Below are 18,265 nucleotides of genomic sequence, written 5' to 3'. Positions count from 1 at the left end.
AATTTAAAATGACCAGCAACATACTGAATTATCCTTCTCTAATGAGGATCTATCTGATTCAGAAGATCCTGCCTCAGATATTGACACTGACAAAACATCTTATTTATTTCAAATGGAGTATATTCGTTCTTTGTTAAAAGAAGTGTTGATTACATTAGATATGGAGAAAACTAGTCCTCTTGATATTATTATTATCAGGTATTTGTAGAGCGCCAACAGATTCCGCAGCGCTTATTATTAAAACTAGTAGACGTTTAGATTCTGTTTATAAACCTCCTGTGGTTATTCCAGAGGTTTTTCCAGTTCCTGATGCTATTTCTTATATGATTTCTAAGGAATGGAATAGGCCTGGTACTTCTTTTATTCCTTCTTCAAGGTTTAAAAAATGGTATCCTTTGCCAGCAGTTAGATTGGAGTTTTGGGAAAAGATCCCCAAAGTTGATGGGGCTATCTCTACTCTTGCTAAACGTACTACTATTCCTACGGAAGATAGTACTTCTTTTAAAGATCCTTTAGATAGAAAACTTCAATCTTATCTAAGGAAAGCTTATTTATATTAAGGTCATTTTCTTAGGCCTGCAATTTCTTTGGCTGATGTTGCAGCTGCTTCAACTTTTTGGTTGGAAACTTTAGCGCAACAAATATCGGATCATGATTTGTCTAGCATTGTTAAGTTGATTCTTCAAACTGGAATAAATCCAAGCCTTTTAAGAGATCAAAACCAGCCCCCAAGTCCGCATGAAGGTGCGTCCCTCATTCCAACTTAGCTGGTAGGGGGCAGATTAAAATTTTTCAAAGATGTTTGGATCAATTCGGTCCAAAATCATTGGATTCAGAGTATTGTCTCTCAGGGGTACAGAATAGGATTCAGTGTAAGACCGCCTGTGAGAAGATTTTTTTCTCTCACGCATTCCGGCAAACCCAGTAAAGGCTCAGGCTTTCCTGAAGTGTGTTTCAGACCTGAAGTTATCAGGGGTAATCATACCAGTTCCATTTCAGGAACAGGGTCTGGGGTTTTATTCAAATCTATTCATTGTCCCAAAGAAAGAAAATTCATTCAGACCAGTTTTGGATCTAAAGATTTTGAATCGATATGTAAGAGTACCAACTTTCAAAATGGTAACTATAAGGACTATTCTGCATTTTGTTCAGCAAGGGCATTATATGTCCACAATAGACTTACAGGATGCATATCTTCATATTCCGATTCATCCAGATCACTATCAGTTCCTAAGATTCTCTTTTCTAGACAAGCATTACCAATTTGTTGCTCTTCCTTTTGGCATAGCGACAGCTCTAAGAATCTTTTCAAATGTTCTATGTGCCCTACTCTCTGTAATCAAAGAGTGGGGTATTGTGGTATTTCCTTATTTGGACAATATCTTGGTACTCACTCAGTCTTTACGTTCTGCAGAATCTCACATGAATCAACTAATGTTGTTTCTTCGAAGACATGGTTGGAGGATCAATTTACCAAAAAGTTCTTTGATTCCTCAGACAAAGGTAATATTTTTAGGTTTCCAGATAGATTCAGTGTCCATGACTTTGTCTCTAACAGACAAGAGACATTTGAAATTGGTTGCAGCCTGTCAAAACCTTCAGTCTCAGTCATTCCCTTCAGTAGCTATGTGCATGGAAGTTTTAGGTCTCATGACTCCAGCATCGGACGCAATCCCCTTTGCTTGTTTTTTAATATGAGACCTCTCCAGCTTTGTATGCTGAACCAGTGGTGCAGGGATTATACAAGGATATCACAATTGATATTCTTAAATCCCAATGTTCGGCCAACCTGGACTGTGATCACAACAGATGCGAGTCTTTCAGGGTGGGGAGCTGTTTGGGGTTCTCTGACAGCACAAGGGGTTTGGAAATCTCAAGAGGTGAGATTACCAATCAATATTTTGGAACTCCGTGTGATTCTCAGGACTTTTCAGTTTTGGCCTCTGTTGAAGAGAGAACTTTTCATTTGTCAATTCACTGACGTCAAAATTGTGTATAGTGATATCTTCCTTCAGCCCTTAAATCCAGAATTAAAATCTTATTTACCAGACACTCCAGACACTATTGAGACATTTACTGGGGTCAAATGGAATAATGAGTGCATTTGGGTAACACTTGATGTGAGTGCACTTTATACAAATATTCCACATAAGAGGGGCACAGCAGCAGTAGGTTATTGGTTAAATCATCTTACAAACTTACCAGAGAGCAATCAAAAATTCCTAATGGAGGCTATTAAGTTTATTTTGGAGAAAAATTACTTCCTTTTTGAAAAAAAAACAACAATATTTCCTACAGCTCCATGGTACTGCAATGGGTACTCACTTTGCACAAAGTTTTGCAAATTTGCACATGGGGCTGTGGAAGGAGGGAATAATTTCGTACAATAATCCCTATATATCCAACATTAAAAAATGGGGGAGATATATAGATGACATCATTTTTATTTGGGAGGTCCCGGAGAATGTACTGAATGAATTTGTGGACTCCTTGAATACAAATGATTTTAATCTTTCCTTCACTGAAAATAGGAATAGAGAGGAAATAGAGTTTTTGGATATAGTTCTGTTTCATGATAAAGAACAAATTGAAACCAAACTATATAAAAAGGACACCGACAGCAATAGATACCTGTATGCAACCAGCAATCACAATCCAAAATGGATTTGAAATATCCCCTATGGGCAATTCCAATGCCTGAGATGTAATTGCTCTAGGATGGAGGATTTCGAAAAGGAATCCAACCTCTTAAAAGAGAAATTTAAAGAGAGGGATACAAAGAGGGGGAATTAGTGGTGGCTTACAATAGGGCAAACAACCTTGATAGAGAGACATTATTAAAAACAGGACAAAGAAAGGGTAATAAAAACAAACATGGAATGGATACAGTAGATTCTATTACCAAGTATAATGAAGGGTCTACTGAAATTTGATCTATCTTGAGAAAACACTGGCATTTACTCTGAAAAGATGAATTATTGACGAATGCAATTTTGAAGGAGCCATGAATCATCTATAGTAAAAATAAAAACTTTAAAAATATATTTGCACCAAGCAAATTGCGAAGAAAAAAAGCGGACAATAATTGGCTTGGGAAGATAACAATTGGCTTCTTCAAATGCAATCATCTCAATTGTGTAGCCTGTATACACCATTACAGTGGAAACAAATCTACTAAGGAGGTAAAATCCAATAGCGTGAAAAAGAATAGTAAAATCAATGGGGCATGTAACTGTAAGACAGTTCCATGTGGTCTACCTAATTGAATGTGTATGTGGCCTTCAGTACATTGGCCGTACAAAGAGACCTTTCAAAAAGAGATTGGCCAAACATAACAGTAATATTGGGGAGAAATTACACAATTTGTCTGCCATTTTAGAATGTTTCATGATATGGATTCCACTGGCCTAAAGGCAACTATTTTGGAACACATACCAATAGGTGATAGGGGTTAAAATAGGGAATTACATTTAAGACGAAGAGAGACCTATTGGATCCACACTATGCACACTATGGTTCCCTATGGCCACAGCAAGGACATAGATTTGGCTGCTTTTTTAGTGGATAATTAATAATCCCTTCTTTTTTTCTATATGAGTATAGGTATTCTTTCCTAGATATATATTAAGGAAACTCATAAGATGGGTATCCTTTTGAGAACCCCATTTCTTCCCATGTATACAAAAGTTTGGGGAGAAGATTGGATTTTTAAATATGAATACTTGAATAGATGTGTATATATTAGGGATTTTAAACACAAATGTATGTGTATTATAAGAGTAATAACTTTCTCTTATCTCTATATAAAGGGAATATTGGTACTTTTATGACAAACCAACTAAGACTAACGATGCAAATAAAGGGGAAGAGAATTAATTCAATTAATAATTTAGTGAGATACAAAAAATGTTATTGTTATTTCCCTTCCCTCTTTCCGTATGAGGATTTTACGAACAAAATATTGTACTAAGCTCAATTGCTTGTGGGTGGTAGAAGCGGGAGGGCTATACAGACCTTTTGGGATCAATATCATCTATTTTTATGTATTAATATAAGTGGATCGAGTTTTAGCAATTTTTAAAGATAATGCATTTCTTAAGTGTCACGATATGTCCATTTATGTAGGCTAAGGAAGAAATATACTACCTACTTTTATTTGTAGAATCAAATTGTGTGTTTTGTATATAAAGTGAAATATTTGTTATATGCAATATTTTTAAATTTATAAGATTACATTGAATGCAAAGGGAACTGCCTGAATACAATTTACAATTATGACAGATACCGTAACAATCAAATGAAGAAATGTCGAGCTATATTTACGAGTAGCGTAAACATTTGGATATAGGAGAATGAATCATGTCACATGACTCCTACTTGAGGTGTCCACGCTAGTAGTCTGCTAGAATAGGGGGCCTAAAGAATATTAAATGACACCCAAGTAACACGTCATGATCACATGACTAGAGCAATGACCAATGGAAACGGATACAAGCAGGGGGCAGGCTGCAGCCTCATTTTTTAAAATGGTGATCGGAATGTCTGTTTATATTATTCCTCTGGCGAAGAAGGTGTGTACTTTGGTAACCTTTGAACCGTGTAATGAAGACTACACAGACTTTTGGCACTCTTACTGACCTGGAAAGGTTTGTTATTGCTGCAATTGAGTGTTACTGCAGTAAGGAAATTCATACAAATTGAGGTTAATGAGTGTAAGCAGATTTTACTATAGCGTGTACAAATACATTTTTGCAACTTTTTACAGACAATGTTTCACTAGTGTGCAAGATCGCTGGGGATACGATAACTGAGAGTTTCTGTATCGTGTGCGGCACTTACCTCATCAGATTGAAGTTATTCTATGTAAGTAGGATATTTGTAAGGAATTGGATTCCCACATTGCTACTAGCAAATTTGTTTTCTGAGTAACCAGTTCTGGACTTTCAATGAGCGTACCGTTTTTTTTATTGGGGTGGATGTGACAATTCCCACCCTTCATGCTGAATATTTACTTCGTCATTTTTTATTTTATTTATTATTATTTTTTTTCTTAACCTTTTAATAACTATTATTTATTATTTATGTGCATATTAATCTTATGTTTATATTAGATATTCAACACACATTGATATTTTGGATGATACATTTATTATTTACTCTCTGTTTACCTTATTATATGCAGTAGTTTAGAATTTGTGGATACTCCATGCATGCGTCTATTTTCTTCTCTTTTTTACGATTGTTCCTACTCACAGAAAGGGTGATTTATTTGGCGGGGGCCATTTTATTCAGACCTTTTTAGATTTGGGCAGCAGGGTGATAATGGATTTCTTTTAGGTATCTGAGGTTTCTGTTACTATAGCGCTGGTCCTTCGCCTTTTTTTTTTTTTTACAAACAATGTATATATCTATACCTATATATAATAATATAGATTTATAGGTATAGATATATATTGTACCAAAATACTGTCAGATATATGTAGAAATATGTATTTATGAATAAATAGAATATATTCTGCTATGTGAAGAACATTGGAATGTGAAATATACATATTTTTATGTTGGGTTAGCACATTTGATAATATGCATTTTGGTTTGCGAGCGAGAGGGGGTTTTTTTCCCACTTTTTTGTTGCATTGACTTCTAGGGGGGAAAAGGTTATCGTGCTTGTGTTTTTTTGTGCGCATCCTCTTAGTGCGTGAGTGATAACTTTTCCCTTTCAACTTGTAATACGAGCACAACCAGATGCATGAAAAAGTTTACTTCTAGCTTAGTTAGCATGAGAAAACGCTAAATAGTGCTCCACTTGTAATCTGGCCCTTTATCTGTTTGTGTGATTGAGCCTTTGTTGCAAATGTTAAGTAAAGATAAGATTATTTGTGGTGTAGCGGTGCCCGGTAGTGGTTGGAGAAGTTTGAAAGGAATTGCATACATGGATGATATGACTGTTGTATGTAAATCTCAGATGAGTTTGAGGAGGGCAAGACTGCATGTGCATTGTTTTTGTAGAGCAAGTGGGTTTAATGTAAATTGGGATGCGAGTGAGGTGAAAGCTTTTGGGGAGTGAAGGGATTTAGAGTTGAGTGGGTGGCCGGTTCAGAAAGATGCGATTGAGGTGCTTGAAGTGAAATTTAATGAGGATTTAAAAGGTAGTGTAAAGTTGCGGGAATGTTTGTGTTAAAGTGAAGAAAAAACATTTTTTCTGGTCTTTGCGCTCTTTATCTTTAGCGGGTAAAGTGTTATTAAGGAAGTGATTGTTCCTATAATACTGTATATTAGTTATGTGTTTCCAGTGCCTTATCAATATTTGGGGAAAACTGTGTGCATGTTATTTTTGTTTTTTTGGAGTTCTGGAATGGAGAAGCTGAATAGAGAGAAAGTGGTGTGTCTGAAAGAGAATGGAGGAAATAATTTTCCTGATGTTGAGAGCTTTTTGTTTGTTATATATGTGAGTTTGAGTGCTAGATCAAGTATGAAAGATAATGTTATGGGATGAATGGTGAGGTATGCAACTGGGAGTGTATTCATTTGTTTTACGTGTGAGAGATAATAGTAGGCCTGAATGTTTTGTGGTTTTATGTTAAGATATAAAAATAGATTAGGAAGTATCATTTTTACAGGGTGTCTAGAGATGTGTGGTGTAAGATGTTTATGTTTGTTACAGATTTGTTTGATTGGAAATTTGAATGCAGCTGAAAGTAAACAAGTGTGGAAGAATGTAAATGAGAAATGCTTGGTGCATAGACAGAGAGATGTTGCATGGATGGCAGTGCATGGTTGTTAACCTGTGAGTTTCATTATAGAAGATGTATGGTGAGTTCAGAGAGGTGTCCAAGAGAGGGATGTTATAAAATTGAGTGAGAGTTGCACAGGTGTTTCGGGAGTGTGATTATGCTAAGAATGTAATTTTTTACCTTTGAAATGGTTCTGTTTGGTTTGTGTGGTGTTGAGCAAGTGAGAACTAGAATGCATGTGGATGATCCGTGGAAAACTTTACTTTTTTGTCTTGATTGGAAGGGTCTTGGTTTTGTAGACTCTGAAGGCATCTAAAAGTCCAAAAAGTGGCACAAATGGGTTTGATTTGTACTTTATTTTTGTTCTGGTCTCCTCCTGTTTAATAAAGTTTATTTTCGCTGTCTGTAGGTAGAGATGCACAGTTTACTCAGTTTTGGTAACTTTTCACTTTCATACCAAAATTTTCATTCAAATTTGTTTTGCTTTTGAATTGTTGCTATGGTTTCATTAAGTTTTTGTTATGGATTTTATTTCTGTAAATTATATTTTATTAACAAAAAACAAATGATCGTCTGGGGATGGCATGTTTCTCTTTCAGAGGAGGATTGCCAGGTTTTTCAGGGCTGGGCTAATCTGCAAAAGCTCGATCAGAATGATATACTTCAGGAAAGTTCTCCTCTTTGAAAGCACAACTGAGCAAAGAGAGGCTGTTCCTGGGTGGAAATTTGACAGAGAACAAGCTACTATGCTTTTGTTGAGCGCTTCTACTTGTTGTTAATATATACCATGGGTACTTGGGAGCTTGCTACAGGCTCTCTACAGCACCATAGTAGTTACATAGTTTTATTTGGGTATAAAATATATAACAAGAATAATTAATAACAATTTCTCAGTGGTTGGCTTTGTTGCACACAGTGCATGTCTGCTGCCTATAATGTTACTAGTATACTATCACTACAACATATATCGTTCGTAGTACAGTGTTTTTTCCTCATCTAATTGGAATTTGATGTTAGGCAATCTGAAGTGCTTCAAATGTATGGGAATAGATCCTTGTGCGTCTGTATGTTTTTATGTGAGGCTAATGGCTAGATCACCGTTTCTCAATTCCAGGCCAGATTTTCCTAATATCTGAACTAGAGTACAGGTGAAATAATCAGCTGATCAGTAGCCATGGGTGGCTATTAATCTGCTCTCATTCAATGGAATCCTGAAAACGTCCTGTTAGTGTGCCCTGAGGCCTGTAATTTAGAAATACTGGTTTAGATCATAGTTACTAGGCGCCACTTTTATAATTTATATCCTATTCAACTGGTTCATTTATTACCAACGTGATATCATGCAGGGTCTAAGGGTTACAACTAATCGGGACTTTAAACTCAAAATTATATTACCAGCAAAATGTTTCATTGTGCATAATAATAATAATAAAATAGATTTGCAAGTCACTTTCATTATTTACTTTGCCCCTTTTCTTGTTATTTAACTCTTACATATGTTCTCAATTGGCCATGTTAAAGGACATAAGATAATTTATATTAATTAAAGAGGCTTTCCATGGGATGTTTCCTGGAACAGCAAAACAATGCATGTTTTACTAACAAAATGACAGGTTTTAGATGCTTTTAAACATTGATTTAATTGCAATGCAGCAAATAATTTCAGTAAGGCATCCATACCAAGTCCACACATTGGCATACGTCCCAACTATCCTGCATATGGCAGGGTCATGAGATGGGAGATATGGCCTGCTAGCTGCCTATAGCCATTTATTATCCCAGTTTTAAAGGGCTTTCTAATACATGCCTAGGCATTCCCACAGCCCTGAAGTAGTCCCACTCACAAAATACTGGTGGCTACTTGGCACAAGCTTTTTAATTTCCCTCATGCAAGAAAGCCTCTGGGAAATTTTGGGAGTTAAGTCTCTGTGCAGATTTTTATCCCTGGGACAACTATACAATGGGACAGGAGCCAACAACTGTAATTGTCCTAAAACAAATGGAACAGTTGGCTGGGATGCTAGTCCTTCACCTGGTTCAAGTAGCCATAAATATATATATATATATATATATATATATGTATATCTATATATATATCTATCTATCTATCTATCTATCTATCTATCTATCTATATATATATATATATATATATATATATATATATATATATATACTGTATAGTCTATGATACAGTGCCACTAGGGGGAGCAAACACGTCAGACTTCCTCCTTCATATCTTGGCTGCTTGCTAGGGATGGGCAAATATTTTGCAACATTCAAAAAATTAAACGTATTTTAACACATTTGTTTGTTTCACATTTCAAATATTTGTACAACATTCTAACATTCATTTAATGTAATAGTATTTCTAATGCTTTTTTTAAATGTAATATTCAATTCAAATGTTTCTAATAATTAAATTTGAATCTATATATATATATATATATATATATATATATATATATATATATATATATTTGTAATAGTATTTCTAATGCTCTCTTTAAATCTAATATTCAAATGATGCAATATTTGAAATAGAAAAATTAGAATTGAGATATTTGTATCTATTATGTATTAGTTTACTAAATTCACTACCATATGAACTATTAAACTTCTAAATAGTATTTGTTAAATCGAATGTTACATTTTAAATGTGGCTATTCAATCTAATTATGAACGTTCGAAAACTAAAGTAATAAAAACGGAAATAACATTTGATTACCGAATTTTAATGGATTTTAATTCTTATCAACATTCAATTTTCCAAAACGAATGTCAACAGGACTATTTGTTCTACCAAACTAATTACACTTTCAGCACATTTGCCCATATCCCTACTGCTTACACTGTTAATATTTTTCACTATTTTTGCACATGCTCGCTTCACATGTTCACAACTTAATTTTCATGGTTTAATAAAAAATTTTTAAAATGTTTTGATCAAAATGCACTTTTACACAGGCACATAAATAAAATGCAGATCAGTGTTCATTTATAATTGTAATTAAATGTTTGTATGTTTGTAAATATTAATTATGAAATGACTATAAATAATCTGAAATTGTTAATTGCACTTCACGGCTTGATATTACCTTATAACTGAAAAAAAAAAACTGCATTCAAACACATTAGGAATTCATCATCAGTATTGAATTAATGAATTACAATGTTTACTTCTCTTTATTATGTTATTTTATGTGTCAGTAACAGCCTGGGAAAATCTCTGCTAAAATTCCCCTGAAAAGCCTCTATTACTCCAGTTTCTTATAGCATTCCATTTACGTCTGTTATTTTCCTACTATATGGTTTACTAAACCAAGAGTTCTTCCTGATTCAAACGGCAGCGCTACTGATGGACTAGAATGGCTTAGAAAACTGAGCTGCCAAATGACATATGTTGTACAGATTTGCTATGAATTGGAAAGAGTAGAGACCTGGTATTGGCCAGAGTCATATATGGTTTAATTTGTATACTTGTAATGTTCTGTTGGCTTACAGTATTTTTATCTCCAGGTTTGGATGGATGCAGGAACACAGATCTTCTTTTCATTTGCCATCTGTTTGGGGTGCCTGACAGCACTGGGTAGTTACAATAAATACAACAACAACTGCTACAGGTACAATAAGAACTCATGTGTATTAATACATTGGGAGCAATGCTAGCTCTGCTTTTGTTATTTATTTTCATGTTACCTCCGCTGTGGTTTTTCACATTATTCTTCCCTCTTTTGTTTCCCTTGTCACCTTGGTCCTGTCACCTTATTTTCTTTCCACCTCTCATTCTACCTCTGCAGGGACTGCATTGCCCTCTGCTTCCTCAACAGTGGCACCAGTTTTGTGGCTGGCTTTGCAATCTTTTCTATCTTAGGCTTCATGGCACAAGAGCAAGGGGTGCCTATCTCTGAGGTGGCAGAGTCTGGTGAGTTTGTTCAAAGTACAACTGAGGAATTGTCTCCTGGTCTAAAGTTGGTAATGAGTAATTATAAATGTTTGTATCACCGTTAACCTTATTTTTATGCTTAAAGGGACATTAAATACCTTAAGATATTAGTATAAATTGTTTAATTGTTAAATTGTTGCAGTAAACCAACTTTGCAATATTCTTTCATTATTTATTTTATTCTCATTTCCTGTAATTTTATTCTGAATATTGTGGGCATTCCAATATATATATTAAACATGGAAGTTCAGACACAGCTGTATTCCACACAGTCATTGGTTGCACACTTTAGTAAGCTATTTAAAACTGTTCTTTATTGGCCTCAGCAGAAAAGGTAACCTAAGGCCTAGATTTAGAGTTCGGCGGTAAAAGGGCTGTTAACGCTCCGCGGGTTTTTTTCTGGCCGCACCATAAATTTAACTCTGGTATCGAGAGTTCAAACAAATGCTGCGTTAGGCTCCAAAAAAGGAGCGTAGAGCATATTTACCGCAAATGCAACTCTCGATACCAGAGTTGCTTACGGACGCGGCCGGCATCAAAAACGTGCTCGTGCACGATTCTCCCATAGGAAACAATGGGGCAGTTTGAGCTGAAAAAAAACCTAACACCTGCAAAAAAGCAGCGTTCAGCTCTTAACGCAGCCCCATTGTTTCCTATGGGGAAACACTTCCTACGTCTGCACCTAACACTCTAACATGTACCCCGAGTCTAAACACCCCTAGCATTACACTTATTAACCCCTAATCTGCCGCCCCCGCTATCGCTGACCCCTGCATTACACTTTTAACCCCTAATCTGCCGCTCCGTAAACCGCCGCCACCTACGTTATCCCTATGTACCCCTAATCTGCTACCCCTAACATCGCCGACCCCTATATTATATTTATTAACCCCTAATCTGCCCCCCTCAACGTCGCCGACACCTGCCTACACTTATTAACCCCTAATCTGCCGAGCGGACCTGAGCGCTACTATAATAAAGTTATTAACCCCTAATCCGCCTCACTAACCCTATCATAAATAGTATTAACCCCTAATCTGCCCTCCCTAACATCGCCGACACCTACCTTCAATTATTAACCCCTAATCTGCCGACCGGAGCTCACCGCTATTCTAATAAATGTATTAACCCCTAAAGCTAAGTCTAACCCTAACACTAACACCCCCCTAAGTTAAATATAATTTTTATCTAACGAAATAAATTAACTCTTATTAAATAAATGATTCCTATTTAAAGCTAAATACTTACCTGTAAAATAAATCCTAATATAGCTACAATATAAATTATAATTATATTATAGCTATTTTAGGATTAATATTTATTTTACAGGCAACTTTGTAATTATTTTAACCAGGTACAATAGCTATTAAATAGTTAAGAACTATTTAATAGTTACCTAGTTAAAATAATAACAAATTTACCTGTAAAATAAATCCTAACCTAAGATATAATTAAACCTAACACTACCCTATCAATAAAATAATTAAATAAACTACCTACAATTACCTACAATTAACCTAACACTACACTATCAATAAATTAATTAAACACAATTGCTACAAATAAATACAATTAAATAAACTATCTAAAGTACAAAAAATAAAAAAGAACTAAGTTACAGAAAATAATAAAATATTTACAAACATAAGAAAAATATTACAACAATTTTAAACTAATTACACCTACTCTAAGCCCCCTAATAAAATAACAAAGCCCCCCAAAATAAAAAATTCCCTACCCTATTCTAAAATACAAATATTACAAGCTCTTTTACCTTACCAGCCCTGAACAGGGCCCTTTGCGGGGCATGCCCCAAGAATTTCAGCTCTTTTGCCTGTAAAAAAAAACATACAATACCCCCCCCCCCAACATTACAACCCACCACCCACATACCCCTAATCTAACCCAAACCCCCCTTAAATAAACCTAACACTACCCCCCTGATGATCTTCCTACCTTGTCTTCACCATGCCAGGTTCACCGATCCGTCCTGGCTCCAAGATCTTCATCCAACCCAAGCGGGGGCTAGACATCCACTGAAGAAGTCCAGAAGAGGGTCCAAAGTCTTCCTCCTATCCGGCAAGAAGAGGACATCCGGACCGGCAAACATCTTCTCCAAGCGGCATCTTCTATCTTCTTCCATCCGATGACGACCGGCTCCATCTTGAAGACCTCCAGCGCGGATCCATCCTCTTCTTCCGACGACTAGACGACGAATGACGGTTCCTTTAAGGGACGTCATCCAAGATGGCGTCCCTCGAATTCCGATTGGCTGATAGGATTCTATCAGCCAATCGGAATTAAGGTAGGAATTTTCTGATTGGCTGATGGAATCAGCCAATCAGAATATAGTTCAATCCGATTGGCTGATCCAATCAGCCAATCAGATTGAGCTCGCATTCTATTGGCTGTTCCGATCAGCCAATAGAATGCGAGCTCAATCTGATTGGCTGATTGGATCAGCCAATCGGATTGAACTATATTCTGATTGGCTGATTCCATCAGCCAATCAGAAAATTCCTACCTTAATTCCGATTGGCTGATAGAATCCTATCAGCCAATCGGAATTCGAGGGACGCCATCTTGGATGACGTCCCTTAAAGGAACCGTCATTCGTCGTCTAGTCGTCGGAAGAAGAGGATGGATCCGCGCTGGAGGTCTTCAAGATGGAGCCGGTCGTCATCGGATGGAAGAAGATAGAAGATGCCGCTTGGAGAAGATGTTTGCCGGTCCGGATGTCCTCTTCTTGCCGGATAGGAGGAAGACTTTGGACCCTCTTCTGGACTTCTTCAGTGGATGTCTAGCCCCCGCTTGGGTTGGATGAAGATCTTGGAGCCAGGACGGATCGGTGAACCTGGCATGGTGAAGACAAGGTAGGAAGATCATCAGGGGGGTAGTGTTAGGTTTATTTAAGGGGGGTTTGGGTTAGATTAGGGGTATGTGGGTGGTGGGTTGTAATGTTGGGGGGGGGGGTATTGTATGTTTTTTTTTACAGGCAAAAGAGCTGAAATTCTTGGGGCATGCCCCGCAAAGGGCCCTGTTCAGGGCTGGTAAGGTAAAAGAGCTTGTAATATTTGTATTTTAGAATAGGGTAGGGAATTTTTTATTTTGGGGGGCTTTGTTATTTTATTAGGGGGCTTAGAGTAGGTGTAATTAGTTTAAAATTGTTGTAATATTTTTCTTATGTTTGTAAATATTTTATTATTTTCTGTAACTTAGTTCTTTTTTATTTTTTGTACTTTAGATAGTTTATTTAATTGTATTTATTTGTAGCAATTGTGTTTAATTAATTTATTGATAGTGTAGTGTTAGGTTAATTGTAGGTAATTGTAGGTAGTTTATTTAATTATTTTATTGATAGGGTAGTGTTAGGTTTAATTATATCTTAGGTTAGGATTTATTTTACAGGTAAATTTGTTATTATTTTAACTAGGTAACTATTAAATAGTTCTTAACTATTTAATAGCTATTGTACCTGGTTAAAATAATTACAAAGTTGCCTGTAAAATAAATATTAATCCTAAAATAGCTATAATATAATTATAATTTATATTGTAGCTATATTAGGATGTATTTTACAGGTAAGTATTTAGCTTTAAATAGGAATCATTTATTTAATAAGAGTTAATTTATTTCGTTAGATAAAAATTATATTTAACTTAGGGGGGTGTTAGTGTTAGGGTTAGACTTAGCTTTAGGGGTTAATACATTTATTAGAATAGCGGTGAGCTCCGGTCGGCAGATTAGGGGTTAATAATTGAAGGTAGGTGTCGGCGATGTTAGGGAGGGCAGATTAGGGGTTAATACTATTTATGATAGGGTTAGTGAGGCGGATTAGGGGTTAATAACTTTATTATAGTAGCGCTCAGGTCCGCTCGGCAGATTAGGGGTTAATAAGTGTAGGTAGGTGTCGGCGACGTTGAGGGGGGCAGATTAGGGGTTAATAAATATAACATAGGGGTCGGCGATGTTAGGGGTAGCAGATTAGGGGTACATAGGGATAACGTAGGTGGCGGCGATTTGCGGTCGGAAGATTAGGGGTTAATTATTTTAAGTAGATTGCGGCGACGTTGTGGGGGGCAAGTTAGGGGTTAATAGATATAATACAGGGGTCGGCGGTGTTAGGGGCAGCAGATTAGGGGTACATAAGTATAACGTAGGTGGCGGTCGGCAGATTAGGGGTTAAAAATTTTAATCGAGTGGCGGCGATGTGGGGGGACCTCGGTTTAGGGGTACATAGGTAGTTTATGGGTGTTAGTGTACTTTAGGGTACAGTAGTTAAGAGCTTTATAAACCGGCGTTAGCCAGAAAGCTCTTAACTCCTGCTTTTTTCAGGCGGCTGGAATCTTGTCGTTAGAGCTCTAACGCTCACTGCAGAAACGACTCTAAATACCGGCGTTAGGAAGATCCCATTGAAAAGATAGGCTACGCAAATGGCGTAGGGGGATCTGCGGTATGGAAAAGTCGCGGCTGTAAAGTGAGCGTTAGACCCTTTAATCACTGACTCCAAATACCAGCGGGCGGCCAAAACCAGCGTTAGGAGCCTCTAACGCTGGTTTTGACGGCTACCGCCGAACTCTAAATCTAGGCCTAAGTTACAATATGTCAGCGCCTATCTATGTCTCTCTTGCCTTCTTTGGGCTGGATAACAAGTGGTGCGTTATAACATTTGCGCGCAAGCGATATTGGATTTTCGCAGCCTTTTTCGTGCAAGTTAAATGCAGCTCAAACTACAAGTTTAAATTAAATGTGAACATATTTAATAGTACAGTTACACTCATACACTAATAAAAATTGTTAAAAACAAAACAAAAATATACTGCATAAAAAGTTATAAGGGCTCAAAGATACCTACATATGTCTAAATATGTATATGTACTGTATGTTTATATATACTGTATGTATATATATATATATATATATATATATATATATATATATATAGTGCATTGGAGCCCTTTGCAGTCAAGTAGATGAAACATGAAAAAACATATTTATGCAATACTCATATTTAATAAAGTGTTATATTGTGTATTTACTGTAATATATATATATAATCATATATATATATATATATATATATATATATATATATATATATATATATATATATATATATATATATACGTATGTATAATAAAATATATATTTGTGCAAAAATCCATCAGATATATATTTAAATACCTCTTTAAAGGGACACTAAACACCTGTCTTCTAATAATCCCTAAAACCTACTTTTTCTTATTAATAAAAATAAAATAATCACTGCTGACTATTTTATATGCTCCTCTTACCCCAAACTGTTAAAGGATATTGTTTTAAAGTACAGCACTGATCCATGGATTCTCTTATGTAAGCTGCCATATTGTAACGCACGCTACAGGCAGGGGCACAGAAGTCACATGCTCATGATGCAGTCAAGGACACACACGGCTATATTACATACATTGTACTTAGCGGATCACATCTGTGTGAGCTGCTGTGACTGAATAAACATTTATTAGAGTATAAAGGTATTAGATTTAGCCATGTATGTATAATACACATAATATGCATCTTAGCTTTAATAAAATGATCATTATGTACGGTTTATTTGTGTTTCTAACTCCCCCCACAGTTAAAACTTCAAACTGCCCACAAGTTTTAGAAAAAGCCATTTTCTGCAGGCAGCCAGGCACTATCATCAGTGTAATTTATTTGTTGTAACCTCCGTAGGGGAAGAGGGAGGGGGAGGCTGTGACGCTGCATATACTCTCGGTGCAGAAGATTTCTGCTTTTCAAGACTTCTCCTGTTTATATAAATCACTAAGGTCTGACAGTTGTACAAGCTTAGAGATCGTTTAGCAATGATTGTCTCTTTCAATGCAGAGGATCATTGCTAAAGGATCCCTAAGCTTGTACAACTGTCAGCCCTTAGTGATTTATATAAACAGGAGAACTCTTGAAAAGCAGAAATCTTCTGCACGGAGAGTATATTCAGTGTCACAGCCTCCCCCTCCCTCTTCCCCCACGGAGGTTACAACAAATAAATTACACTGATGATAGTGCCTGGCTGCCTGCAGAAAACGGCTTTTTCTAAAACTTGTGGGCAGTTTGAAGTTTTAACTGTGGGGGGAGTTAGAAACACAAATAAACAGTACGTAATGATCATTTTATTAAAGCTAAGATGCATATTATGTGTATTATACATACATGGCTAAATCTAATACCTTTATACTCTAATAAATGTTTATTCAGTCACAGCAGCTCACACAGATGTGATCCTCTAAGTACAATGTATGTAATATAGCCGTGTGTGTCCTTGACTGCATCATGAGCATGTGACTTCTGTGCCCCTGCCTGTAGCGTGCGTTACAGTATGGCAGTTTACATAGGAGAATCCAGCAGTGGATCAGTGCTGTACTTTAAAACAATATCCTTCAACAGTTTGGGGTAAGAGGAGCATATAAAATAGTCAGCAGTGATTATTTTATTTTTATTAATAAGAAAAAGTAGGTTTTAGGGATTTTTATCAGGTGTTAAATGTCCCTTTAAGAATACATAGAACATATTCTGCTATGTGCAGAACATTGGATTATGAAAAATGCATTATTATCTTCTTTATGTGTTGTGCTTTTAAATAACCGCAATTGTGTTTGCGCCACTTGTGGGTGTGGGAGCAGAAAGGGATAGACAAGAGAAGTTGAGTCAGTCAAATTTATCAAACCGTGAATTTACATTTTTTTTATCTGTGATAGAAGATTGCAGTCACTGGACTTTAAGTTCTTTAAAATGCAAAATTGTAACAGTATGCAGAGAAAAGATTTTATTCTGGAAATTAGGAGATGTGGCATTAGTGACACATTCAGATTCCAAAATAATGTTCAAATGTTGCCTAAATGACTCGAAGAATAAAGGCTAAATTGCAGCTCTTTACGCGCCTTGCGAATAGGGCGGTATTATGAGTTGAAAGTAAATACATTTGCTTGAGCACAATTGAATTTAACATGCATCGGATTAGCATGACTTTAGCGCTCTGGTCAACACAAGACAAAAAAGCTGCACAAAAAATATAAAAAAAAACACTTTTAAAAGTACAGTTACACTCATAATAACACTGTTTCATTAAAAGTTATAAGGGCTCAAAGACATGAGGTCTCAAATGTTAGAACAAAAAGGAATGCAAAGGGTTTTAACATACATATATATATATATATATATATATATACACACACACATGTCTAAATATGTATATATATATACACACACACATGTCTAAATATGTATATATATACACACACACACATGTCTAAATATGTATATACAGTGGGGCAAAAAAGTATTTAGTCAGCCACCAATTGTGCAAGTTCTCCCACTTAAGAAGATGAGAGAGGCCTGTAATTTTCATCATAGGCATACCTCAACTATGAGAGACAAAATGTGGAAACAAATCCAGACAATCACATTGTCTGATTTGGAAAGAATTTATTTGCCTATTATGGTGGATAATAAGTATTTGGTCACCTACAAACAAGCAAGATTTCTGGCTTGCACATACCTGTATCTTCTTCTTTAAGAGACTCCTCTTTCCTCCACTCATTACCTGTA

The 18,265-nt window shown here is 36.1% G+C and overlaps 1 protein-coding gene across 2 annotated transcripts in view; it reads left to right on the top strand.

The window, feature by feature from the left end:
• Nucleotides 1-18,265, top strand: part of SLC6A13 (solute carrier family 6 member 13) — a 215,582-nt gene that overhangs the window by 144,502 nt on the left and 52,815 nt on the right. For both annotated transcript variants that reach the window (XM_053718822.1, XM_053718821.1), the window contains exons 8-9: nt 10,252-10,355; nt 10,533-10,657. In XM_053718822.1, the coding sequence (XP_053574797.1) occupies nt 10,252-10,355; nt 10,533-10,657 (229 nt within the window). The remainder of the gene's footprint in view (nt 1-10,251; nt 10,356-10,532; nt 10,658-18,265) is intronic.

This window comes from Bombina bombina, chromosome 6, assembly GCF_027579735.1.
Source record: "Bombina bombina isolate aBomBom1 chromosome 6, aBomBom1.pri, whole genome shotgun sequence".
Lineage (NCBI taxonomy): Eukaryota > Metazoa > Chordata > Amphibia > Anura > Bombinatoridae > Bombina > Bombina bombina.
The sequence above is the reverse complement of the archived record's forward strand: the minus strand, read 5'-3'. Positions and strand labels throughout refer to the sequence as shown.